This window comes from Phocoena phocoena, chromosome 15 (genome assembly GCF_963924675.1).
Source record: "Phocoena phocoena chromosome 15, mPhoPho1.1, whole genome shotgun sequence".
In the NCBI taxonomy this organism is placed as follows: domain Eukaryota; kingdom Metazoa; phylum Chordata; class Mammalia; order Artiodactyla; family Phocoenidae; genus Phocoena; species Phocoena phocoena.
The window spans coordinates 21,386,740-21,413,054 of NC_089233.1; the positions used below are offsets into that span (position 1 = coordinate 21,386,740).

General features: G+C 42.0%; 1 protein-coding gene across 1 annotated transcript; it reads left to right on the forward strand.

The window, feature by feature from the left end:
- Positions 1-1,254: 1,254 nt before the first annotated feature.
- CDR2 (cerebellar degeneration related protein 2) lies at positions 1,255-25,126 on the forward strand. Its single transcript, XM_065893391.1, has 5 exons — positions 1,255-1,453; positions 9,702-9,814; positions 22,205-22,353; positions 22,611-22,772; positions 24,268-25,126. Exons 1-5 carry the CDS (start codon positions 1,375-1,377, stop codon positions 25,124-25,126), a joined length of 1,362 nt encoding a protein of 453 aa, XP_065749463.1. The 5' UTR covers positions 1,255-1,374.
- Positions 25,127-26,315: the final 1,189 nt, after the last annotated feature.

Consider the following 26,315-nt stretch of genomic DNA (forward strand, 5'->3'; position numbering starts at 1 on the left):
CAGGGCAGTACAAGCTACACAGGGGACCTAGCAATAAAAAGTAGATCAGTTACATTTTACCTTTTAGTATACCTGGATTCAGAAGAAAAGGATTTGTGAGTTTACCATTCCTCTTTTATTACCTCTTCCACGTTTATTGGCTGGCATTCTACTCTAAGCTGTCTTCTGTCAGCCGTACCTTTACCATTACATCAAGGCTGAGAACATTGACCTTCTGGTCTGTCACCCTACTTTAGAATTTCTGTGCTTTGTCTGCACGATGATGGTAAAAGCCACAACCCACGAGCCGTATTTATTTTGTTACTGTCTGTGGAGAACAGCGTTCACTGCCCTGCTGGCCATCAAGTGCTCGGGCTGCATTCTCTTCTTTCCAGGTGTAACGTCATGACTTCAGATGCTTAACTGTGCAGTTAGCTTCAACTGCACCCTTTCCTGCCCCCAGATACTCAGGTAGGTCTGAGGCCCACCATTTCAGGGGGAGTGAGTACAAATTCTCAGTGGGTTAGAGTCTCAGATACCAAGGAAAAAACAGCTAACTGCTCTAAACTTCCGACCGACCCTCAATTTCCCCGCATTAAGCAGAGCAAACCTGGGAGTCAAAAGACCAGTAGGGGCCGGCGGGGCAGCGGACCTCGGTGTCCCGGCACTCCTCGCGCCTCCCGTCCGCAACCGCCCACTGCTCGGAGGCCGGACTCCTGCCCCTCACACCCACGCAGCCCGTCCATCGGCTGGACATCCATCAAAGGGGCCGCGGAGGCCGCGACCTCTACACCCCAGCAACCCGAACGCACGCCCAGAAGCGACTCAAAGCAGAGGAGGGGGCGGGGCCTTCGGCCGCACCCCTTCTCCTTTTCCCGCCTCCTTTGTTTCCTTCGGAGTCTCCATTGGCTGCTTGCCCTTGAGCCCGGGCGAACCGCGGGCCTGTGGTGAGAAGCGATTGGACGACGTCGCCGCCGCTCGGCCGGCGGCCCGCTCACGATTGGCCGAGGCGCCGCCGGGGGTTTGAATCGCAGCCCCGGTCTGGGAGGGTTCTGCCGAAGTGCCACGTTGGGCCCGGCTGCGGCGTGAGGAGCCGGCTTGGAGCGCCGGCTGGGGCGCTCGCGCCGGGGCGCTGGCCGTTGGTATCGTTGGGCTGTGCGGGGCGAGTCGGGAAGCTGGTCCGCGGGGTGTGCTGCGGGCCGCCCCGCGGCGGCAGCGGCGGCGGGTGGCTGTGGTCGGGCGGCGCTGCGGAACTTGGGCGGCGGCGGCGGCGGCGGCGGGTCCCGCCAGAGGGCGGCTCTGGCTGAGTGCGGAGGGGCCGGCGGAGAGCCCGGGGCAGCGGCTGAGGCGGGCCGCCGGCGGCGGGGGCCGCTGCCCCCGGAAGAGCCGGCCGAGATGCTGGCGGAAAACCTGGTGGAGGAGTTTGAGATGAAAGAGGATGAGCCGTGGTACGACCACCAGGACCTCCAGCAAGGTGAGGGCGCGATCGCCAGGCGGGGCCTGGTCTGGGCGGCTGACGGCTCGAGGCTACTCCTCCCGGCCGCGAAACTGTTAAAAAGTTGCTTTTGCTTGGGGCCCACCGATGCCAGGGGCGGGGTCTGGCGCTTACCTGGCGTTGGGACTGTCGCGCCTGCCCGTCCCACCCGGGAGGACTCCGCTTTGCTGGGCCCAGGCTTCTGCGCGGTAATCAGCATCAGCATCATCAGTATCATAACCACCACTACTGCGTGTGCAGTGCTAACCGGGCGCCAGGCACCGTTTGAAGCGCTCTCTCCGGATTAATTGATTTAATCTCCACGGCGTTCCTTGGAGCACAGAGGGGTAGCCCCTTACCGGGCTCGTGCCCCGCTTCCTCTCCGCCTCTCGGGGGAACCATAGCCGGGGCTCCCAGCGAGTGTGAGCTGCTGCAGGTGTTAAGTCCCCGGCTGGCAGTGCTGTGTGGCAGGAACCGTGCCGAGCCCTTTGCACACATTTGATAGACACAATAACTCCGTGAGAGAGTAATTCGCGTTATCCCTATTTTTCAGATGGGGAAAGCGGAGGTTAAAGCGGCCAAATGACTTCCCTCAAGTTAGGTGTGGGAGCAAGTATTTTTTTTAACTAATTTTTATTGGAGTGTAGTTGATTTACAATGTTGTGTTAGTTTCTGCTGTACAGCAAGGTATTTTTGAACCCACCCACTCAGAATGAGGAGTCATCATAGTCACTGCCCAAACCTCGTCTCTTCTTCACCACCTGGTTTACAGCTTTTTTAGTTGGTGTTAGACTGTTGGGGGTGAAAAAAAAACTGCTTATGCAGAGTAGTTTACCGGATGCCAAGTGAGATGATTTGAGGGCACTTCTACCTCTGCCACTTACTTCATTTTGCACCCTAACTTTTTAGTTAAAAACAGGCATTCCTGTCTTGGCCTGTCTTGGATTTCTTGTCTCCAGAGAAAACCTTAGAGCTGCCCTCAGTTTGGAGCCAGTGCCACCCAGCTTTTGGCCTATTAATAGCAGGAACTTGCAGTTGGGATACAGCGTTTGTGTGCCAGACACTGATGCGCCCTTCACACAGGTGCTCGTTTAATCCAACGAAGTTTCAGAGGTAGAAGTAGATACTGTTATTGGGGGAGCTAGGATTCCACTGCAAACTCCAGAGTAAACTTTCTCAACCACTATACTGAATCCTGAATAATCCTCAGGAATTTTATTCCGGCATCTTGTTTAAGCTGTTCTGTGTAAATCAACTTTTTCAGCTCTAACTTGGACAAAAAAATTAACATCTCATTTAGTTGAATAGTAAATGGCCATGGTGTTTGTTCCTGCTAACCATTGAATTTGGGGGGAAGCAAGAATGTAGGCTTGAATGACTCGTACTTAGAAAAGAAACATAAGGAATTCTTTTTGGGGAAGGTGATTTCTTAAATCAATATGTCGTGGCCTGTCGCTTAAACCAAAGTAGTTTACCATTACGCTTTATATAGTCTAAGCTATTCAGTGGCTGCAGTGCAGTATCTGCCATCATGTTCACAGTGTCCACAAGTCAAATTTGTCTTACATTTTAACCTGTTTTCAGAATTCCCCCTAAGGATTGATGGCCTAGTTTGAAACTTTCTCCAGGATTTATGAGGCAGCCATTATGCACTTGCAACATTTCCCTATAATAAATTAAGCAGTTTGTCCTATAATCAAAGCTAAATAGTTTTCTTTACTGTATTTAGAAAGTGTAGATCTGTATGGGCTCTTTTTTTTTTTTAATCTGGCACAATACTTAGCACATAATAGGAGCTCGATTTTAACATTTGTTGAACTGAATTGAGGCACTCACAGGATTATTGTTTTCATGGCTCTCTTCCATCAGGTGCCTTAGTCCACGCTGCACTTTCCCCCTGCGGGAGGTTGTTAGGAACAACTGGTTGTAATATTTCAGTCTACTGAGGAGCAAATGCAACATATTGGGGTTAGATGTGGAACTCTTTAACTATGATCGAAATGAAGTCATCAGGTGTTCAAGTTTAATGAAACCTTAAAGAGCACAGGTCCAAACCTCCTTCATGGCAATTTGCATTTGGAATTTGTTCTGTGCTTTTCAAAAGACTTTTACATCTGTTATCGCGATGGACTTTGACATAACCCTGTGTGTCATAACTTAGTTTAAGTGTGTAGTGTAGGAATAGATGTGAAATTCCAACAATCATAACTGTGAATATGGCCTGTAAAAGAAAGAAGGCTACAGTGTGAATAGAAGGGTATCTTTGTCCCAGTTTCATTAAATTATATGTTAAAGAACTCCTAAACTTCTAAAGGATTTTTTTAATTTGTTAATTTCTCAAAAATTTTATTTATTCTGTGCCAGCTGTTCATCCAGGCACTGGGGCCACAGTGCCTGTCCACAGGATTGGATAGGCGGGATCCTACTCATTGACGGTCTAGGAACCTGTTGACTGGAGGAGACGCCACCTCCTGGTGTGTGCCTACTACATGTAGTGCCTGGCACAGGGGAGCCCTCACTAGATAATTTTGCTGCTGAATAAAGTTTGGGAGCAGGTCTGTCCTCTTAGATTGATAAGCAGATCTAGTGGGTTTTTATCAAGTGCAGACATATGTCTGTTCATTTTTTAACATCCTCACTATTAATTTTACTGAGAGAGCCTTGTTTGTAGAGAGCTGCTAAAACAACTAAGATCCTGTTCTCAAAGTCATAGAACTACAGATTTTTTTTCCTTTAGCAATAGAAGCATTATTTAAGTAGATTGAATCTCTGTACCAAAGTTTGCTTGGGGCATTCTTTTTAAAAATTAAAATTGCTGAAAGTTTCTAACCTCGGAAGGCTCTGGCCTACCATTCATACCTTGTTAGAAATACGTAAAGCTGTATGCAGGCAGAAGGAGAAAACCCTTTGCTTTTATAAAACACTTTGATGAAGAGACTGTCTTTTGTCAAAGAGCTGAGTTGGCACAGTGAGGACACTGACAGTGGTCTCTGGGGCTGAGATCCTTTCTGGGACAGCGGGAGCCTCCTGTGCAGGTAATGATGGTGCTACCTCTGAAATGTGCCCCTGAGAACAAGGTGAAAAGACTTAAGAGACTGGGTTTTCTTTTAGACCAGCTGCTATTATAATTGTCATTTGGTGAGCTGTGCAAGCTTAGAATAAGGATTCGGGTTTCTACTATATGGTTCAGCAAATGAAATCTTAGTTTAAAGGAATCCTAAGATTTCTACTTCTTTTTAAGAGGAGTACATTTTCCATGTGAGCAACTAATTTGCTGAATCACTGGTCATTAAAACTGACACCATCATTTTTCTTGATGTTTATATTCAGGTTTTTTGCTTTCCCAGTTATAGTAACGTTGGCAACAGGGGTTGTACAGAAGCATCACCAAATGATGCATTTGTTTTGGTAATAGGAAAAGCTTTCAGCCTTAATATTATTGAATTACTGCTAGAGACTACAGCTAACATGGGGATATGTCGTCCTCGTGTTTTTTAAAAAAACTGAAGTAAAATAAGAAAAATGTAATAGCAGTGGGATTTAAAGATCTCAGAATTCTGGAAGGAAGATCTTTTTTAAAAAAATCACTTTGCCTAGAGCATAGGGCTGAGTAGAATATCTGTTTAAAGCTAACAGTTTACACTGTTAAAATAGATTATTATCACTTGCAAAGACTGATTAGTGGAAGAATATTGAACATGAAGGTATTGAAAAGTTGCGGTTCTCAAGCCTGCAGTAAATCTGTGGTATTTTTAGTGGCTGCCTACGCCAGTTCAGTAGGATTTAGAAAAGGCAACCTCTTAATGAAAATCCTTATTGTAAGGTGAGATGAACAGGTGCATAAGGCTTCAAAACTATCTTGTTTCCTTTTCTTTTATATGTTAATTAAAAATAAAAGACATTTATTCTCCCATTCCCCCCACTAATTTTTTAGAAAACCTTCTTGGGCTTACTGCCAGCTTTTGGCTCCTTTTGGTTATGGAAGCCAGATGCTACACAACAGGAAATAAACTTTTTTTTTTTCCTTAAGACCAAAAAAGACTCTTGTCTGTAAACTAACAGATGAAGTAATATCCTGTTATACAGTGTGGCTTCACAGACACTTTCTTGTAGTTGAGACTTGTTTTGCCAGAATTCTGTCCTAAACATCCTATGAAATATTTAGGAGACTGAGACTTCAGGTTACTGAGCCAGGCTGGGGCTTTGTTTAACTAGAAATAAGGATTGCGATAAGGACAAGTCTCAAATTCTGCTCTGTTTGGTGTTTACTAGAAGAGTGCTATACTTGGCATCTCTTTCTGCAGCAGCAGGAAAAGGAAAGCTGTTCCTGGCTGGTATTAAGTAGCATAGGTAGTTTCCTAACTGAGGAAAATAGCTGAAGTGGTCTCAAGTTAGTCTTTTTTCTGGAAGCAGTTTTGGCTCAGGTTTTGATTGCTAGATAAGAATATCTTTGGTGAATCTCGGGTCCTTCCCAGTGAGGAATTACTCACCGCTTTACAGCAGGCCAGGAGAGACTTAAGTAATGTCTAGGTAGTGTTTATATGCTTTGTCCTTAGTAATTCATCGTGGTGGTTCCTGTGTGGGGCTATGTATACACATTGCCTTCCCTCTGAGTACAAAAAAATTATTTCTGGAACGTCTCAGCTGTACTTAGTTCCTTTTTCACTTAATGAAAACAAGATATTGACTTGCCTGGAGTTGTATATGCTTTCACTGGCAGCGCAGGCAGTAAAAGCCAAAGAGCTTAACTCTAGTTTCTCATTGCCATCCAGGAAAACAAGTGAGAAGATTAAGTACCTCAGCTAGGAAGATTTGTACTCTCTACCTTAAACAAAGAAGTATATGGACATCTCTGTCAATAGACTTAAAATTGTGTGGATATGGATAATAGAGAATTGTGATGATGGTGAAAGTTAGAATTGACAGTGGTTTATCTTTTGCTTGTGACTCACCATGTGGATTTGGTCAGGTTGATTAGCATCGGCTAACTACCTTGAAAAGATATAAAAAATTAATGTCTCTTAAATGCTTTGAATGGTTTGTAAAGGGTTTTATGTCTTGTGAATACAAGATGTTATTTCATAGACTTGATATCTGAAGCCTTAAGTTCATTAGTAGACATTGTTAATATTTAAATCACAAGAGAATGTATTTTAACACCTATCTAACAAAAGTATAAGGTTTTATTTTAAACGGGTGTAAATGGCGGGTTTTGCGGCTTTGTTTTTTCCTAAGGAGGGAAAACTAACCATAAACAATGCTAATTACGCACTCAGATGGACAGTACCAGGTAACAAAGGTGGTTGCTTTTCTTTTACCATTTATTCTAGGTTAAGCTTTTTTTTTTTTTTTTTTTTTTTGCGGTACGTGGGCCTCTCACTGTTGTGGCCTCTCCCGTTGCGGAGCACAGCCTCCGGACGTGCAGGCTCGCGGCCACGGCTCACGGGCCCATCTGCTCTGCGGCATGTGGGATCTTCCCGGACCGGGGCACGAACCCGTGTCCCTTGCATCGGCAGGCAGACTCTCAACCACTGCGCCACCAGGGAAGCCCTAGGTTAAGTTTTAATATTAGTGTAATGAATAATGTTAAACCTTATTTGTCAACCTCTAAAAATTGTTTTAAAATCATATGTGGCGAGGTTCCCTGTTTTCATAATGAGTAATAATAAGTATATTTTTTGACACTAAGTGAAATGACTTTCCATCATACTTAGAATAAAATCTAAACTTTCTTTCCCGTGGCCAATAAAATTTTGTGTGATCTGATCCCTGCCTACTCCTCCAGCTCACATACCACTCTCCCCCAGTGTGCTTCCGTCACACTGGCTTTATGTTGGGCTGTGCAGTGTGCCAGGTTCTTTCCCGTCTTAGGGCCTCTGCCTGGCGTTTACATGGTGATATCCTCCTCCTTCAAGCTTTAGCTAAAACATCTCCTAAGACTTTCCTTGTGACCTCCCTTTCTGAAGTAGATCCTTTGTACATTATCACCACACCCAGAGGTTTTTTCCTTTTTCTCTCTTGCATACCACATGCAATTGATTAACAAATCCTTTTAGCTCTACATTCAAAACATATCCAGAATCCTACACCTCTATTCATCTCCATCTCTGCCACTGTAGTCTAAGCCACCACCTTCTCTCACCCAGATGATTGCAATATCCCTGTCACACTCCCTCCACCTTCTTCGTCCCTTTCCATCTATTTACACAACAGCCAGAGAGAGTGATCGTATGAAAAGCCTTCACTGGGTTCCATGGAGCCCCTCTTTGTCTCCTACTGCCACACACACACACACACACACCACACACACACACACACACACACACACACACACACACACACACACACACCCCTCAAGCCTCATTGGCCTCCTTATTAGCCCCAGTCATGCTTGCCAGGTTTGCCTCTGCCTGGAATGCCGGTCCCCTAACTAGATCTACGTGGGTCACGTATTCAGTTCCTTCACATCTTGAGTCTTATGTCACCCTTGTCGCCTGTTCTTTTTTTTTTATATATATATAAATTTATTTTTGGCTGTGTTGGGTCTTCACTGCTGCACGCAGGCTTTCTCTAGTTGCGGTGAGCGGGCACTACTCTTAATTGCGGTGCACGGGCTTCTTATTGCAGTGGCTTCGCTTGTTGTAGAGCACGGGCTCTAGGCACGCAGGCCCAGTAGTTGTGGCACATGGGCTTAGTTGCTCCGCGGCATGTGGGATCTTCCCGGACCAGAGATCAAACCCGTGTCCCCTGCATTGGCAGGCGGATTCTTAACCACTGTGCTGCCAGGGAAGCCCTTGTCGCCTGTTCTTAAATTTCAACCTCCCACATCCATACTCTTCCTGCCCCCCTTCCTTTTTTTTTTTTCTTTAGCACTTTTTGCTATCTAGTATATCTTTTTTTCATGCTGTTTCTCCCAATAGAGTATAAGCTCCATGAAGGCAGGGAATTTTTTAGCTGAGTTTATTTCTATATCCCCAGGACAGTGTCTGCTATTATTGAATTATGCATACATGTATGGATGAACAGTGTTTATCACAGTTTGCAAGTTTATTTACTTACTTGCTGTCTGCCTTCCCCCATTAATCTGGGAGTGTCAGGAAAGCAGGAAATTCATCCGTTGATTCACCATTCTAGCCAAATCTTAGCATGGTGCCTAGCAACAAAATCATTCATTTGTGAATCAATGAATACTAATAATAACTTTGCCTGTGTATTGCAGCTTAGTTTGTAAAGTACTTATGTATTATTTCATTTGATTTTCAGAATCATATTGACAGGACAGTCATCTCTCTACACAAAATACTGAATGTAGGGACTATATTGAAAGTGTTAACCTGGTAAATGGCAATCAAAACTGGACCCCAGACCTTCCTACTCAGTTCAGTGCATTTCCCACTATATCAAAGGACCTCTTAAAGAATTTACTATGCAGATAAGTGTTTCAGTCACCTATGTTAGAACTATTGTCCTTTTTTTGTATCACTAAATTTTTATTTCTGGGATTTATAACAAATCCTGTCCTACGTGCCTATATGCCTAAGAAGAGAGAGCTTTGAAAAATAAGGTTTAGAAAAGAAATATGCTTCTTTGCTAAATGAAAGTATGAACCATGACTGGGTTACCACACAAACTGTACTGCTGCTTTGCTTATCTGGTTTGCTCATCTTGGAGAAGGACATGAAGAGAAACAGATAAAAATGAGAGAGACCTGTGGCAATGTTCTTATCACTGATGTATCAATAGTTTTCCTTTTTGTGACTTAATTTTTAGTCCACTTAGGAGGCCAGGATCTGTAACAACACACTTTGCTTTGACAGTTGCATTCACAGCAGCCAGATTCCTGGGGACTTTAGAGACTGTTGAAAGGTTTGCCTGTACTTTGGCTTAACAGTCCATCCAGAAAAGTAGACAATCAGGATATGATTAAGTCCAGTCCATTAGCAAATAATTATGATCTTAGATGTCACAGTCCTGAATGATCATTCCTAAAGAAGTGAATATCACTATTCTTCACGTCTTACAAGTAAGGGTACATCAAGAGTACATTACCTGGTAAAAGGCCCTAATACAACTGAATTTTAAGTAGAAGCCAGGTTTCCTTCTGTGCCATTCCACCTTCCATTGGGATCTGACTTAAACTTTATATGTTGGGTTAGGTCTTGTTTCATTCTTAAAATAAAGGACTGGGTTATGTAAAATGTTAAGGTGAGATCATTTGCACTATTCTAAGATTTACTTGTTGTGCTAGATCTCCAACTTGCTGCTGAGCTTGGGAAGACATTACTGGATCGGAACACAGAGCTGGAGGATTCTCTTCAGCAGATGTACACAACCAATCAGGAGCAGTTACAGGAAATTGAGGTAATTTACTCAGCGGGAGAGTTACCTTTGAGGTGTGGCCTGTCGCTGCTCTAGCGCCAATTGTATTCTACTAAAATAACACTTGGAATTAAAAGCAGTGTTTAATTTCTAATATACACTTTTTTTAGAATAAAGAACCATTGGGAAGTGTGTGGAGGTTGACTTTTACTTTCTTTAAGCTTTCCCAACATGTAAGTCTGCTGTGATGAAAGAAATTTCTCTCTTCACCCTTGGTGAAGTGTACTAGAAGTAAATGGTGCAGTATTTACAAGTATGTGAAGCAAAGTAAAGCTGTGAATATTATACTTAGTTTTTTCACTTTTTTCTTTTTAAAACGAATGATGCAATATTTGAGATATGCGAAGAGGTACAAGAGAATAATACAATGAACACCCGTGTACCCACCAAGCAGATTAAGAAAGAAAACCATCCACATAGTTGAGACTCCCTCTATAACCCCTCCTTGGCTGCATCCCCTCTCCCTAACAAACACCATCCTAAATTTGATGAAAAATTTTAAAATTGTAGTACCTCATTTCGTAATATGAAAGATGCTAGATTAAGGCTTTAAAATGGAGGTGCTGTCTTGTAAATAGTCCCATTAAAGTTGCCCGGTTATGTGTAGGTCAGGTGACTGTAAAGATGCTAGTTATGGATATTAACCAAACAGTTGTCCTATTAGAACACTTCATGCCCCAAACTACCCTCCCACCCACAAAAAGCATTGCACTTAAATTACAACTCCTTCTCCTCAAATTGGTACAGTAGAACCAGGACTCTTATGTCTATGTGCAGAAAAATATAAAAGACCTTAGAACACAGAAGCCATTCATCATGATCAGAACTTACTGAGCTCTGATTATATACTGAACCAGGTGTTAGAAATGCAAAGACGTGGAATAACATTGTCCTTGACTTCAATCAAAATTACACAGACTTCAGTTTTTGAATACAGATAAGCCTATCATCAAAACTAAGACAAATTTATGATTTCAGTATCCTTAATTTTACATAGTAGTCATAATTAAGATGCATACAGTAGATTCCCCTCCCCCCTTCATCAGGATTTATGAATTTAGCCAATGATGTGACTGAAATATACCTTTATAATTCTAGGAAGGTGTATCTTATAATGATATTGAAGTCACCAGCTATCATTTTTGGTATATTCTATATCAGAAGAGCATAGAACATGCCATACCCAAAACTGAACAGAATTGGGCAGAAAATTGCAGGAAAACCAGGCATTTTAAAACTATTAAACTAGCCAAATGTCATACATGATCAAGGAATTCATTCCTGTTTTGCTTCATAGACATCGTTTTTCAACTCATTAGAAAATTTCATAGAGTGGTCCTAGGGCATATACATGAAGATCACCGCATACCGTGAGGTACATTTATTTGGGTAGAAACATAGTCTTAATACATTGTATTGATGTTTTCCATGAAAGCACCTATAAATCACTATAACTGAATACTATAATGCTTATTTTAGCACATTTTTCCAAATATAGATGAAAAAAGTCCAAATATTTGTATAATTAGAGAATGATGCCTATTTGTTACTATAGGAGATGACAAACACAGTTACTTTATGGTCTAAGTTACCTGTCTTTCTACCTTTATTTTCTTTTCTGTGGTATTGAAGATGATTAAACAGTTGAAACAGATCATTGACATTCTGAAAAAAATCCAAAGATCTTTGAAGAGTCTCCAAATCTACAAATAATACTCCACTATCTAAAGTCTTCTGTAAGATTTTTTTTTTCCTTAAAAAATGTTTGTAATCAAGCTTTTACACGGATGTGGTCCCTTGGCCCCTGCAGTCACCTCTCCCCAACCCCCAATTCTTATAAGATGTTGAAAAGCATAATAAAAATGAAGTATCCAGGTCAGACCTTAATGATTAAATAAATATACAATTAAATATATGTATAAAGCTAATTAAATAAATTTAGCCTGGATTACTTCCAGAAACATTTCCATGGATCCCTTGTTTCTGTAACAGAGCACGTGGTCCACTGGTTTATAGATCCAAGCATTGTAGCCTTCAACATTTCACTCTTTATCCAAAGCTGTTTTTTGACTAAGAACAACACTGTCTTAGATTTCTTCTCTGCCATTACGGCTGGCTTTCTTCTTTCTTTCTTTTTATAAATCACTTCCTGAAAGTCAATAGGAATGGGATGAAACAGGGAGATGAAATGGCAGTTCTGGCTAAGCCCGCTTATCAGCCAGAGGCCACCCACAGACCAGCCTTACCGCCTGTTTGGTTCACACCTGGGCCCAGGCAGACTTGCAGATCACAACAGACTTCCAAGGTCTCCCTCCAGTAGTCTACAACAAGGAAAGCCTGACGCTCTTGTAAAAGTAACCAGGCAGTTGAAGAACCTAATTCTGTACTAAAAGATGACCCTTGCAATAGGTATAGTGCCTCTTATCATTATATCCTTTCAGAGCCCCCTAAACTTTATAAGGACTCTTTCCTTAACTCAAACCTTATGTCTTTTTTTTCTCTTTAAACTAACCTTTTTTTTTGAAATATACCTACAGAAAAAGGCACAAATGCTAAGTATATAGTTCAGAGAATTTTCATAAACATACCCATGCAGTCAATACCCAGATAAGAAATGAGAACATTATCAGCTCTTCCAGTCACCACGCCCCCTAAACAGCACTCTAACACCCTAGATTAGTTTAGCCTGTCTTTGAACTTTACACAAATGGAATCACTTGTACAAGTTTTAAACTGACTTCTTAGAATGTTTATTGGGAGTTTTCCTGATTCGAAAAGTAATACATGATCATTTTTTAAATTTAGCAAAATATAGTTGAAAACCAAAAAGTAAGCTCTTATCCTACCAACCCAGAGAAATTTTAAATCAGCCAGAAAATGGTCTTGGAACAAGCTACTCTGAGTAGATGAAGAATGTGCAGAACTGGTGAAAACGCTAGGATAAAAATCCCCAAAACTATACAAAATTAATGCACAGAAATCTCTTGCGTTCCTATACACTAATGATGAGAAATCTGAAAGAGAAATTAAGGAAACACTCTCATTTACCACTGCAACAAAAAGAATAAAATACCTAGGAATAAACCTACCTAAGGAGACAAAAGACCTGTATGCAGAAAACTATAAGACACTGATGAAAGAAATTAAAGATGATACAAACAGATGGAGAGATATACCATGTCCTTGGATTGGAAGAATCAACATTGTGAAAATGACTATACTACCCAAAGCAATCTACAGATTCAATGCAATCCCTATCAAATTAACAATGGCATTTTTCACAGAACTAGAACAAAAAATTTCACAATTTGTATGGAAACACAAAAGACCCTGAATAGCCAAAGCAATCTTGAGGAAGAAAAATGGAGCTGGAGGAAGCAGGCTCTCTGACTTCAGACATACTACAAAGCTGCAGTAATCAAGGCAGTATGGTACTGGAACAAAACCAGAAATACAGATCAATGGAACAGTATAGAAAGCCCAGAGATAAGCCCATATGGTCACCTTATCTTTGATAAAGGAGGCAAGAATATACAATGGAGAAAAGACACCCTCTTCAATAAGTGGTGCTGGGAAAACTGGACAGCTACATGTAAAAGAATGAAAGTAGAACACTCCCTAACACGATACACAAAAATAAACTCAAAATGGATTAAAGACCTAAATGTAAGGCCAGACACTATAAAACTCTTAGAGGAAAACATAGGCAGAACACTCTGTGACAAGTCACAGCAAGATCCTTTTTGACCCACCTCCTAGAGAAATGGAAATAAAAACAAAAATAAACAAATGGAAACTAATGAAACTTAAAAGTTTTTGCACAGCAAAGGAAACCATAAACAAGATGAAAAGACAACCCTCAGAATGGGAGAAAATATTTGCCAACGAAGCAACTGATAAAGGATTAATCTCCAAAATATACAAGCAGCTCATGCAGCTCAATATCAAAAAAACAATCCAGGGGCTTCCCTGGTGGCACAGTGGTTGAGAGTCTGCCTGCCGATGCAGGGGACACAGGTTCGTGCCCCAGTCCGGGAAGATCCCACATGCTGCGGAGCGGCTGGGCCAGTAAGCCATGGCCGCTGAGCCTGCGTGTCCGGAGCCTGTGCTCCGCAATGGGAGAAGCCACAACAGTTAGAGGCCTGCGTGCCGCAAAAAAAAAAAAACAATCCAACCCAAAAATGGGCAGAAGACCTAAATAGACATTTCTCCAAAGAAGATATACAGATTTCCAACAGACACACGAAGGGATGCTCAGCATCACTAATCATTAGAGAAATGAAAAGTACAATGAGGTATCACCTCACACTGCTCAGAATGGGCATCATCAAAAAACTCTACAAACAATAAATGCTGGAGAGGGTGTGGAGAACAGGAAACCCTCTTGAACTGTTGATGAGAATGTAAATTGATACAGCCACTATGGAGAACAGGATGGAGGTTCCTTAAAAAACTAAAAATAGAACTACCATACGACCCAGCAATGCCACTACTGGGCATATACCCTGAGAAAACCATAATTCAAAAAGAGTCATGTACCGCCATGTTCATTGCAGCACTATTTACAATAGCCAGGACATGGAAGCAACCTCAGTGTCCATCAACAGATGGATGGATACAGAAAATGTGGCACATATATACAATGGAATATTACTCAGCCATAAAAAAAAAACGAAACTGAGTTATTTTTAGTGAGGTAGATGGATCTAGAGTTGGTCACACAGAGTGAAGTCAGAAAGAGAAAAACAAATACCATATGCTAACAAATATATTTGGAAACAAAAACAAAAAAAATGGTTCTGAAGAACCTAGGGGCAGGACAGGAATAAAGGCATAGATGTAGAGAATGGACTTGAGGACGCGGGGAGTGGGGAGGGTAAGCTGGGACGAAGTGAGAGAGTTGCATGGACATATATATACTACCAAATGTAAAATAGATAGCAAGTGGGAAACAGCCGCATAGCACAGGGAGATCAGCTCGGTGCCTTGTGACCACCTAGAGGGGTGCGATAGGGAGGGTGGGAGGGAGGGGATATGGGGATATATGTATATGTATAGCTGATTCACTTTGTTATACAGCAGAAACTAACCACTGTAAAGCAATTATACTCCAATAAAGATGTTAAAAAAAAAAACCCCAAACTGTGACTCATTATGGAAATAGACAACTAGGAAACTGTGAAAGGATATTATTTTCTCAGTGGAACTACAAGTATGCTTTCAAAGACTGTTAACAGGTTTCAAACAGTCCTCATAAAAATTAGTATTTTGTTAGGCATTGTTTTTAATGTAAAAAAAAGATTAAACGTTGAAAGTAATGATTGGCTTCAGAGATGCCTATAGCCTGTGTGGCTTTTACTTAGCGTCTAATTTTTCAAGATTCCAGAGCAAGTTTTTCTCTCCTGAATGAGGGGGTGGAGAGAAGCTTTGGAGAGTAATGAGATCTGACACATCAGACACAATCGGATTCTCATAAAGTTTTCTACAATTGTGTGAGCAGCCCACAGCCTTGTGTTTCTGTTGCTTCTCTGCTTGGAAACCTGCATTATCCCCACAAGAGTCAAAGAAGTCTGGCCTTAGAGGTGTCCCTTCTTTCAAAAGCTCATGTCATCCTCGGAAATTTTAAAGCATTTTGTGCTTCCCCTATGACATTTATCGATATTCTACTATATATTACACTTATTTCTTGATTTGTTTTCTGTTTTTCTCCTCCCGCCACCTCCCCATTTTCCGTTGCAACATTGAAGGCTGTTGCTGTGTTTATTCATAGTCTTTGGAACATAGTAGGTAATCACTGAATACCTGTTCAAATCAATATCTTAACAGAAGACAGGTAAGCAGTTTACGAAGCACTTCCAATAATTCCTAAACTGTGGGTTTCCACCTCTGGAGATTTTGAAAGGATGTGGAAGGAGCTCTGGCCTCAGTGTTAGAATGTTCAGACTTAAGCCCTTAATTCTATAGCAAATAGCTGGACTTTAGGCCTGTGAATTACCTCTCAGATCCTGTTTGCTCCTCTGTGTAATGGTGATAAGAATGCTTGCATGACATTGGTACAGAGTTGTTCTGAGGTGATGAGATTATGTGTGTGTATATATTTTGGACAGTATAAATTGTTGCACAGTTTATCCGTGTTTTAAGAATTTTAGTAATGAAAGAATCTTAATTCTGAAAAAAATAAATCCTTTTCAATTATTGGAAAATAGATCTTAAGAACAAGCCAAGCTTTTAATAGTGAGATTATAGGTGGTTTTTATTTTCATATTCATACTTTTTAATTTTTTCCTAAATTTCCTTCAGGGGAAATATAATATTTTAATCAGGGGAAAGAAGTTTTTCAAAGGTAATGGGAAATATTTCTTCAGTATTGTGGAAGGTCATTTCGATACTAAATTCAGAGGATTTGGGCTGTAATCCTTAATATAAGAATAATCCCAACACGGCATAAAAGCTGAATTTCCATTCCATTCCCTATGAGTTTTTAGTTTGGTTGTGTCTGTCTTTTCCAGCATTCCAGGTCAGGGTTCTACAGTTGCAAACAGGTGTTAATAGAATCCTGCTGGCCTTTTTCAAAAGTTTGCCTCAGTTGTAAAGGTGGCCTATTTATAGCTTTTTCACATAACCTGAACCTTTTACTCCTAGTTGAGGTGACATTCTGTACAAATTCTAAGACAAGTGGGAGATAACCCACGGAACTTAAACTTTGACACTCTTGCCTATAAGTGGACATTTTTGCCTGTGTTTTTGCTACTCCCATGTTCCCCTCCCTCCACTGTTTTGCTTAAATATCCCCTCATCACCCACCCCTGTTTAATATGACAAATACTTTTGTACTCGATCTCTTTTTGGCACTTGAATTTTAGGATCTTGTCAGTCCAGACAGGTTCATTTGAGCCTATGATCAAAGATTCTGAATTGAGAAAACCAGAACATGAGAAGCCATACCTTTAAATGAAGGGTAGAAAATAAGCTAACCCATTTCCTTGTAGAATCAGAAAAAAATTGATTAAATACTAATTTGAAGTTTTAGAGGCCAAGCCTTAACGCAGTGTCTGACTACATGGATTCTGAGTCTCTGGCCTCACATCAATACTTGCTGAGAGAGCTAAAAATTTTTCTTTTAAGTTGCTGACCAATTTAGTCAGATTTCTTTGTTAGGTAACCTATCACAGATTCTTGGAGAAGTGAAGGGCTTTTCTGATTAGTTTTGATTTAATCATAATAAGATTAAACTCCTACCACGTGAAAGCAAGCTTCCTGCCATTCTTTAGATTGTCCTTAAAGCCAAGTCCTCTAGGACCAAAATATCACAAGTTCTTCCTAAATGGTTTCATTGTGGTTTTTTTCCCCTACAGGTTTTTATATATCAAATGAGGGGGACCTACTGCAGTTTTCTAAACAGCCTCTTTGTACTTATTTACATGTTGACTTATTTCCTTTATGTCGGCCATGACTCTAATTTGAATATTATATCTTTAAAAAGGGACACATCTTGGGGCCCATGTAAGAGAGACTGGTAAAAAATGTCTCTTTCAGATTGCTGAGGCATACCTGTGCCATGGGAATAAACACAGAGAAATTGTCCATAAATGGAGCAAGAGGGGAAAGAATTAGTATCTATTAGGGCCTTTTCCCAAAAGGGCTATAGCCAAAGCCATTCTCAAACTCTTTGAAAGAAGGCTCTCGACATTCCAGCAGTCTGAGTTGTGGTACCAAGCATGATGAGCTGTTGTGAAGAGCGCTCTAGAAATTGCCATTAGCCAGTATTTTTTTAGCCCCTACTGTGTATCAAGAATTGTGCTAAATGGACTAGATGTATAAGAGCCTTCCCTTCTTCAAGGAGGGTTAGGAAGACTATGACATTAACAAGTAAGCAGTTTGGTTGTTTATTATTAAGTGTGAAGTGTTTTGAGGGAAATTAATAGAGTGCCTTGGGAATGGTGTTGCTTTAGACGGCGTAGTCTAGAAAGGCTTCTGAAGCCTTTATGTTTGCATGGAGGCCTAAAGGATAATCTTGAGTTTTTTGGCCATCTTTGTGCTGTGGATCCCTTTGGCTATCTCGTGACTCTAAGATGAACCTCTTAAAATACATAAAATACATAAAATTACAGAGGGAATCGGTTATATTGAAATGACTATCAAAATATTGAAAAAATAAATTTGTGATATATTAATATGTGTTTATTAATTCATTAAATACCAAGATCTAGTAGCAATCTAAAAACTGTCATTTCAAATAGTGATGAGATAAGTCAAGATTTCTGCAGCCACTAGCATGTGCTATGGAAGCATCTGTGATTCCTGTAAGTGATGAAGTCCTGAGTACTCGTCATACTACTGGTGGTTTGTTGCCTCCATTTGTAATTGAAGAAAATGCTAAATTTCAGTTAGAAGTTAGTGAAAATGAAGGTGTAACTTTTCTCCCATCCAAGTTCGTGGACCCTGTCAATTCAACCCGTGGACCTCAGGTCAAGAGCTGTTGGATTAGATGGAGCCAGCCAGGAAAGGCGAGGCCCCTGGGAGAGGGGAGATTGGGTAATAAAGGCCCTAAAGGAAGGGGGAGCTTGCCTTAAAGGGAGGCAACTCCACAATTTCAAGATAAAGGTACCCCCTGAGGGTGAAATAAGGACTACATATGAAGCTGGAAAAACCATTTAAGAGATGGGAAAATGTTAACACTGAAACATATTAAGGAATTGTTGGGGTTTTTTAAAGTGTGATTGGAATTGTGGTTAAAATGAGGTCTTATCGCTTAGAAATATATAAATATGTATACTTAAATTAAGGTGTCTTGGATTTGCTTTAAATTGATTGGGGAATGAGGGGAGTGGAAAAGTAGAGATGAAACAAGATTGTGTATTGATAATTGTGAAACTGGATGATGGATAGATGAGGGTTCATTAAACCATTTTTCTGCATTTTTATATGTTTGAAATTATCCATTTTAACAAGTTTTTTTTTTTGCTGTACGCGGGCCTCTCACTGTTGTGGCCTCTCCCGTTGCAGAGCACAGGCTCCGGACGTGCTGGCTCAGCGGCCATGGCTCACGGGTCCAGCCGCTCCGCGGCATGGGGGATCTTCCCGGACCAGGGCACAAACCCGTATCCCCTGCATTGGCAGGCGGACTCTCAACCACTGCACCACCAGGGAAGCCCCATTTTAACAAGCTTTTTAAATGCAGTAGATAAGATTAGCCATCTGTAGAGAATCAGTATTTGGGTGGACTGAGAATTTAGGAAGGAGTACTCAATTATATACGTAGTATATAATTTCAGGGAATTATGATTGTAGGAACATGTCAGAATACAACATGATAAAGAATGCTGTTGCGATACAGTTAAAATATAGCCTAATTTTTGTGAATAACTGCAACTAAATTAAGTCCTAAGAAGGGAAATGGTATACATTAAGCTTAAGAATCATTTCAATCCAAGTGAATGTTTATGTCTCCTGGACCCAAGAGAAAGAGAGACATTGGGTTGGGGGAGGGGAGGCTTCCAGCATTTTCCATGTCCAAGATCAACATTTCTCTAATAAGTGTGATCCATGGACCACTTGCACTAACATCACCTGGGTTTTTACTAAAAATGCAGAATCCTGGCTCTACCCCAGTCTCATTGACTCAGAATTTTAGGGGAAAGGGGCCCAGATTCCCTATACTTCAGTAAATCCCCCAGTTGAATTTTAGCACATGTAAAGTTTGAAAACGCATAACTGTAGATAAGGATGAACTAGCTACTCTTATTGAGCAATTTTACCATTTGCGAGATACCATGCTGAACCCTTCCCTCATATCAACCTCATAGCAACCTTGTGAGGTAGGTGATAAGGAAATCTCACCTTAGGAAAACTAAGTTACTTACGGGAGGTCACCCAGTTAGCAATGGCAAAGTAGGACTTCAAACCAAATTCCAACCCCACAGCCTGTGCTCTTAGCTGCTGTGCTGCTGCCTCCCATCAGGCCATCTCTCTTCTCTGATCCTGTGCCCACCAAGACTTGGCATCCCACCTGCCCTCTGTGGGGCAAATGTGTCCTACGGAATATGTGACTATTCCAGTCACTAGGCGGGGACAGCTCCTGTGGTAACTTAATAATTAGTGTCTGGTCTGTGCATTAGACTTTTTTTAGGTTGTTATGAATCAGTCCGAAAGAATACTTGAGATCTTATACTTGAAATAAAGTAGCTTGCAAAATTTCTGCAGCTATTATATACACTCCTATGTTCTAAACCTTTTTCTACTCCAGTATTCCGAAGAGATTGAAAACATTCCCTACCAGTGACAGGAATCTACCGGAATATTGCCAGCCAGAGGGCAGGATTACAGGCACGCTTCTAGGAGAAGCTGGTGGGGATTGAGGGAGTGAAGAATAAACATAGGCTTTTACAGGGCCTTTGCTGCGTGCTCACTCCATCTCATTTAATACTTTCAATCCTACAAGGTGGGTACTAACGGATCCACAATTTATTTTCAGTTCTGAACCCGAAAAGCTCTGTAAAAACAAGATGTTTTTCTTAAGTAGGCAACAAGTTCATTTGACAGCAAACCCTGACCTGAACTCATGTGAGGCTGTTTATAATCTTTATTCATACTTTTGATGAGAATATCAATGCTTGATAACAGAGTGCTACCCAGCCCTCGCTGGGATGTTATAAAGTGTGTGTTGTCTTCCTAAAATTTAAAGAATTTTCCAGAACACTCTTGGCCAAGAGTCTCAGATGAGAAGGCATGAGAATTAAGTGTTTTCTCAGCACATTGCTACCGAGCTATGTAACTAGTTTGAAAAAAGGCCTCATATACTTTTTTCAACTCTGCCACACCACTGCCATTTAAAGAGCCCATTGAAAGTCATATAGCCCTTTCTTTGAAAGAAGTCTGTGAAAGAAGTCTGTTAGCTTTGCAAATACTTGTATAGGTATGTAAGAGAAGCCTCAAGAAAAGTATTTTTAAAGTCATGTCTGGTCTGTTACCATTTGGTCATTGGTAATGCTTCAGACCTACCTTTTTCCTCTTTCCGGTTGTGCCCCAGAGAAATATTGTGACTATTTCATTTGGAATATATACTGTCTTTCATCCTCTTCAGGTGGAGTTGAGTTGGAGGGGAAACAAGGAAACGTAACATTGAGGCATTAAGGTTGTGACTATTCCCCTTTATCCTTGGCCATTTAGAAAGCAGTCTTAGCAGTACCAAAATAAATAATCTGGCAAGTTTCTCACAAATAAGGAGGATTATGGTGACAACATTCTCACAGAATTAAAAGTATCTTTGAATAATATTGTTAAAATATCTTTTTCTGGTTAAATCAATACTTTCTCCCTGTTCTTTGTCCAGAATGTCTCACCCAGAGGGAAAAAAATTAAATTTTTTTCAAGCAAAAATCATCTAAAATCCTCCTCTTTAGGCTTTTCTTATGTCTATAAAACATATTTTTGTTTAAACATTGATCATGTATTCCATGCTTTTTCTCTTGTGGGATTATCGTGTCTCACTTAGATTTTCCTGTCAAATATTAATTTTATGTGTGTTTTGCGCTTTGTAAGAGTAGAAGAGCCTTATGATACACGAGATGCTGGTGAGCTTTAGGGAAACTAAGCATATAAAGGATGGCTTGTACCCAGTTCTTACTAAGGAAAGTAGTTTAATTGAGATTTAAAGTTCTTCTTTTCATAAAATAAACCTGTGGTATTGTGGTATAATGAAAATCATATATTTGACCTTTGTCCCCATGCCCTGGTGTAGCGCTCCTAAATCCTTTGGAATTTCCTGAATGATAGGATGGAGACTGGTTGCCAGAGGGACCAACCACATGATTAGAGGGTTAGAACTTTCAGCACAATCCCCAACCTCTGGAGAGGGGTCAGGGACTGGAGATTGAGTTCATTCACCAGTGGCCAGTGATTGAATGAATCATGTCTGTGCAGTGAAGCTGGGTTTCCGGGTTGGTGAACACATGGATGTGCTGGGAGGGTGGTGCACCTGGAGAGGGCAAGAAAGCCCCGCACTGCTCTCCACCCCCATCCCTGCCCTACGCATCTCTTCCCTTTGGCTGTTCCTTAGTTGTATTCTTTATAATAAAGCAGTAAGTGTAAGTAAATCCCTTTCCTGAGTTCTGTGAGTTGTTTTAGCGAATTACTGAACCTGAGGGGTGGTCACGGGAGCCCCCAGATTTACAGCTGGTTGTTTGAATATACGGGCAGTCCCTGGGACTTGACAGCAGCGCCTGAATTGGGGGCGGTTCTGTGGGGCTGAGCCCTTATAGCTCCAGTAGTTAGTGCCAGAACTGAACTGAATTGTGGGATGCAGTTGGTGCTGGAATGCTGCAGGTATCTTATCTGTTTAACGTGTAAACTGGTCATGATCATCTCTTCCAGTATCTGACCAAGCAGGTGGATCTCCTGCGGCAGATGAATGAACAGCATGCAAAGGTTTATGAGCAATTAGATGTCACAGCAAGGGAACTGGAAGAAACAAATCAAAAGCTCGTTGCTGACAGCAAGGCCTCACAGCAGAAGATTCTGAGGTAAAGTTTTTAGAATCCATTGAAGAAGCCCTAGGAGAAGTCATTTAGTATCAACTAGAATAGAACATGGCTGTAGTATGTTTGGGTCAATATGGGGCAAGGTTTAATTTAATTCTTTGTGGAGAATAGAGATTAAATAGAAGTCTTTTCCAATTATGCAAGCCCAGTTTGAGTGGCTGGCAGCTAATCTCGCCTCACTGCTTACGCCCTTAATTTAATATGACAAGCAGCAACTAGCTTCTGTCTGTTCCTCGCAGTCTGACTGAAACAATTGAATGCCTACAAGCCAACATCGATCACCTCCAGAGCCAAGTGGAGGAGCTGAAGTCATCTAGCCAAGGGAGGAGCCGGGGGAAGCATGACCGGGAGAAATCGGCACCCAGCTTCTCGTCTCTGAAAGAGCTGTATGACCTCCGCCAGTAAGAGCCTGCCTTTCCACGGCATTTGCAAGCAGGCGCGCATCTCGTGTCACTGACACATTCTGCATTCCAGTAGATTAAAAGTACCCTTTTAGGAAATGCCGCTTGGCTATTAGACCACCGGTGGTTTGAACAAAACCACTTAATTTAAACATACAAATGATTGAGTTCTTGAGCATTAGTAATTCGGTGAACACTTATTTTTGAAAGTCTCGTGTATTTTAGTGCTTTTAATGTGTTAAATCTTAATTTAAAATAAGGTGCAGTACTTTATCTGATAGACTACAGATTTTGGGGTTGTATTTCACCTTCCAGTGAAGAAAAAAATTGAAAATTCAGTAAAACAAAAATCCAGACAAACAAGGTTTTTTTGCCTGCAGAAATGCCTTTACAATATAGAGTTCTAAGATTGAATCTTTATTTAGGAACTATTTCTTGAGCACCTGTTGTAAGGCAGGTGCTAATGCCAGATGTGAGGAGTGGTGAGCAAAACAGACAAAGTTCCTGCCCTCGTGGAGGTTTCAGTCTCATGAAGAGGCAGATAAGCAAATAATCACACAAATAAGTACAGTTACAAGTTGCCTAGGAGTCTGAAGAGGCGAGAGACCAGCCCGTGCACTTGGTGGTCCTCAGCGTTGACCGTTCACCAGGTCACCTGTGCAGTTTTTCACACTGCCAAACCAGCGACTCCCTCAGGCCTAATCAGAATCTCTAGGTGTGAGGAAAAGGCTGCCTAGGTGTTTCTGATATGTGTTTGTGGTTTAAAAATCGCTGCAGCAGTGGTTCTGTCTTAGCTGTATATTATGAATCACATAAAGAGCTTTAAAAAAAAAAACAAAAAAAAAAACTCAAGTCCAGGTGGCAGACCAGCTAGGTCAGAATCTACGTGGGTGGGACCCAGGCTTCAGTATGTTTTAAGACTGCCCAGATGATTCTGATCTGCAGCCAACACTGAGCACCACTGGCTGTTCTGATTTCCTTGAACAGTATCAGTCATACAGCTGGTCTTTGGGAATGGATGTTCTGTAGTTTTTTGTTTTTTTTTTTTTTTTGCAGTACGCGGGCCTCTCACTGTTGTGGCCTCTCCCATTGCGGAGAGCAGGCTCAGCGGCCATGGCTCACGGGCCCAGCCGCTCCGCAGCATGTGGGATCTTCCCGGACCAGGGCACGAACCCGTGTCCCCTGCATCGGCAGGTGGACTCTCAACCACTGCGCCACCAGGGAAGCCCTGTAGTTCTTTTTTTTTTTTTTTTTTTTTTTAACATCTTTATTGGAGTATAATTGCCCTGTAGTATTTTTAATGTTTAAAACAAAAATTAGTCACAGAACTCGTGTTTTCTCACGTGTTCATTTTAGCCACTGCTCTAGTGTGGAATAGGCAAAACATCATTGACATCACAGCTCCTCAAAAACAGGGAGTTGAAAAAAATCATCAGCCTCCCTCTTTGCATTCTCAGTTGACCTGTGTAATAGAGTCTTTCAACATTTTCCCCAGGCATTTTGTGTACGATCATGTGTTTGCCGAGAAGATCACTGCCTTACAAAGTCAGCAGAGCCCTGATGAAGAAGAAAACGAGCATTTGAAGAAAACAGTGACAATGCTGCAGGCCCAGCTGAGCCTGGAGCGGCAGAAGCGGGCGACCGTGGAGGAGGAGTACGGGCTGGTGCTGAAGGAGAACAGCGAACTGGAGCAGCAGCTGGGGGCCGCGGAGGCCTACCGAACCCGTGCGCTGGAGCTGCAGGCCGACGTGGCGGAGATGCGGCAGATGTTGCAGTCGGAGCGCCCTTTTGTGAATGGGGTTGAGAAGCTGGTGCCAGACTCTCTGTTTGTCCCTGTCAGGGAGCCCAGCCAGAGCCTGCTGGAGGAGATGCTCCTGACCCTGCCCGAAGCGCACAGAAAGCCTCTCAAGCGCAGCAGCAGCGAGACGGTGCTGAGCAGCCTGGCGGGTGGCGACATTGTGAAGGGCCACGAGGAGACCTGCATCCGGAGGGCCAAGGCCGTGAAGCAGAGGGGCATCTCCCTCCTGCACGAGGTGGACACACAGTACAGCGCCCTCAAGGTGAAGTACGAGGAGCTGCTGAGGAAGTGCCAGCAGGAGGAGGACTCCCTGGCCCACAAGGCTGTGCAGACCTCCAGGGCCAAGGACCCGGCCGCAGTGAACGCCCAGCCTGAGCCTGGCACCCTTGGCTGGGAACCGGCCTCGGTCACCCCAGAGCCCATCAGTTGCCCCACCACCTCGACACCACCAGAATACAAAGTGCTTTTTAAGGAGATCTTTAGTTGCATCAAGAAAACCAAACAGGAAATAGACGAACAGAGAACAAAATACCGATCTCTCTCTTCTCATTCCTAAGTGAACCGCCAGCTCCACCACTAATTGGCCTGTTTCCTCTCACCTCTCTCTCCCACTCACACAAGTGTGTGTAGACCCCAAACCTGATACTGCTCCTGACGTCTGCCTCACTGCTTTGCTTACTTAGCAAATGCATACAGCGAGGGAGGAAGGTGGCTACCGGTGGCAGTTGTATAATCGAGTTCCATTTAAGCTCCTCGGTAAATCCCATGACAAACTGGCCTCTGGCTGGCGTGACAATTAGGTTGCGATTCCTTGAAAAACCCCAAGACCAGTGGAGGGAAAATATGTGCTCCTGGAGAAGTAGGCCTGGAGTAACTGTAGTATATAGTGTGTATGTGTATGTGTATATATATATATATATATATATATACACATATATATATATATATACATATATATATATATATATATATATATATACACACACACATAGTGTATATTATATAGGGGAAAGGGCAGAGCTGAAACAAAGCTAAGGCAATTCCTACTGCCTCCTTGCTTAACTTCTCAAAACTATGTAGAAGTCAGATGGCTGCCAAGGGAAAATATCTTTCGCAAACACTGTTGGATACTGTGAATTCATTAAGAACAATGTTCAGGAGAAAGCAGGGGTCTAATCCAAAATACATGGCATTAACAAATACTCCAAGCCTTTTGAGTTGGTTACATGGGCTACCAGTTGAACTGTGACTGACAGGTAACCCTAATAACATTTTAGTCTAACTGAGTACCAAACTAAAAGGGCAGGCTCTGGTTGGCCCAGTTAGCTTGTTAGAGCCCTGGAGGGCCTCTTCCCCACATTCAAATGTTTTTACTCAAAGCGGTAGTGGTTAGGATAGGCAAATCGTTCTTTTCTTAAATTCAGGCTGAAGGAGCGCGATGAACCCGTACCCGCACTGTGCCGGCTGAGCTGGCCAGCCTGCCAGCCTCAGGCTGCTCTCCTCACTTCCTGCCATTCCTGTAAACGTTTGTGACTTGCTGCAGAAATTCCTATCTGCCACTTTATTAAACAGTGTTGATGTCCTGACTGGAAATAACACTCATCCTCTCACTTGCATACTTTTAATTTAAAACTATTTAAGAGAACTGAGGTTCCATTTATTGTGTATATTTTTCTAAAAACCAAATAAAACTACCTATGAAAATGAACAAATGGATCAATTGCTTGTTATTTTAAGCTTAAGCC

What these genes read in the sequence shown, in the direction of transcription:
- CDR2 (XM_065893391.1), top strand. Translation starts at nt 1,375, where the DNA reads ATGCTGGCGGAAAACCTGGTGGAGGAGTTTGAGATGAAAGAGGATGAG. An exon ending in AGCAGTTACAGGAAATTGAG is followed by an intron (nt 9,815 to 22,204) that starts GTAATTTACTCA and finishes CATCTCTTCCAG; the next exon opens with TATCTGACCAAGCAGGTGGA. An exon ending in GAGCTGTATGACCTCCGCCA is followed by an intron (nt 22,773 to 24,267) that starts GTAAGAGCCTGC and finishes CATTTTCCCCAG; the next exon opens with GCATTTTGTGTACGATCATG.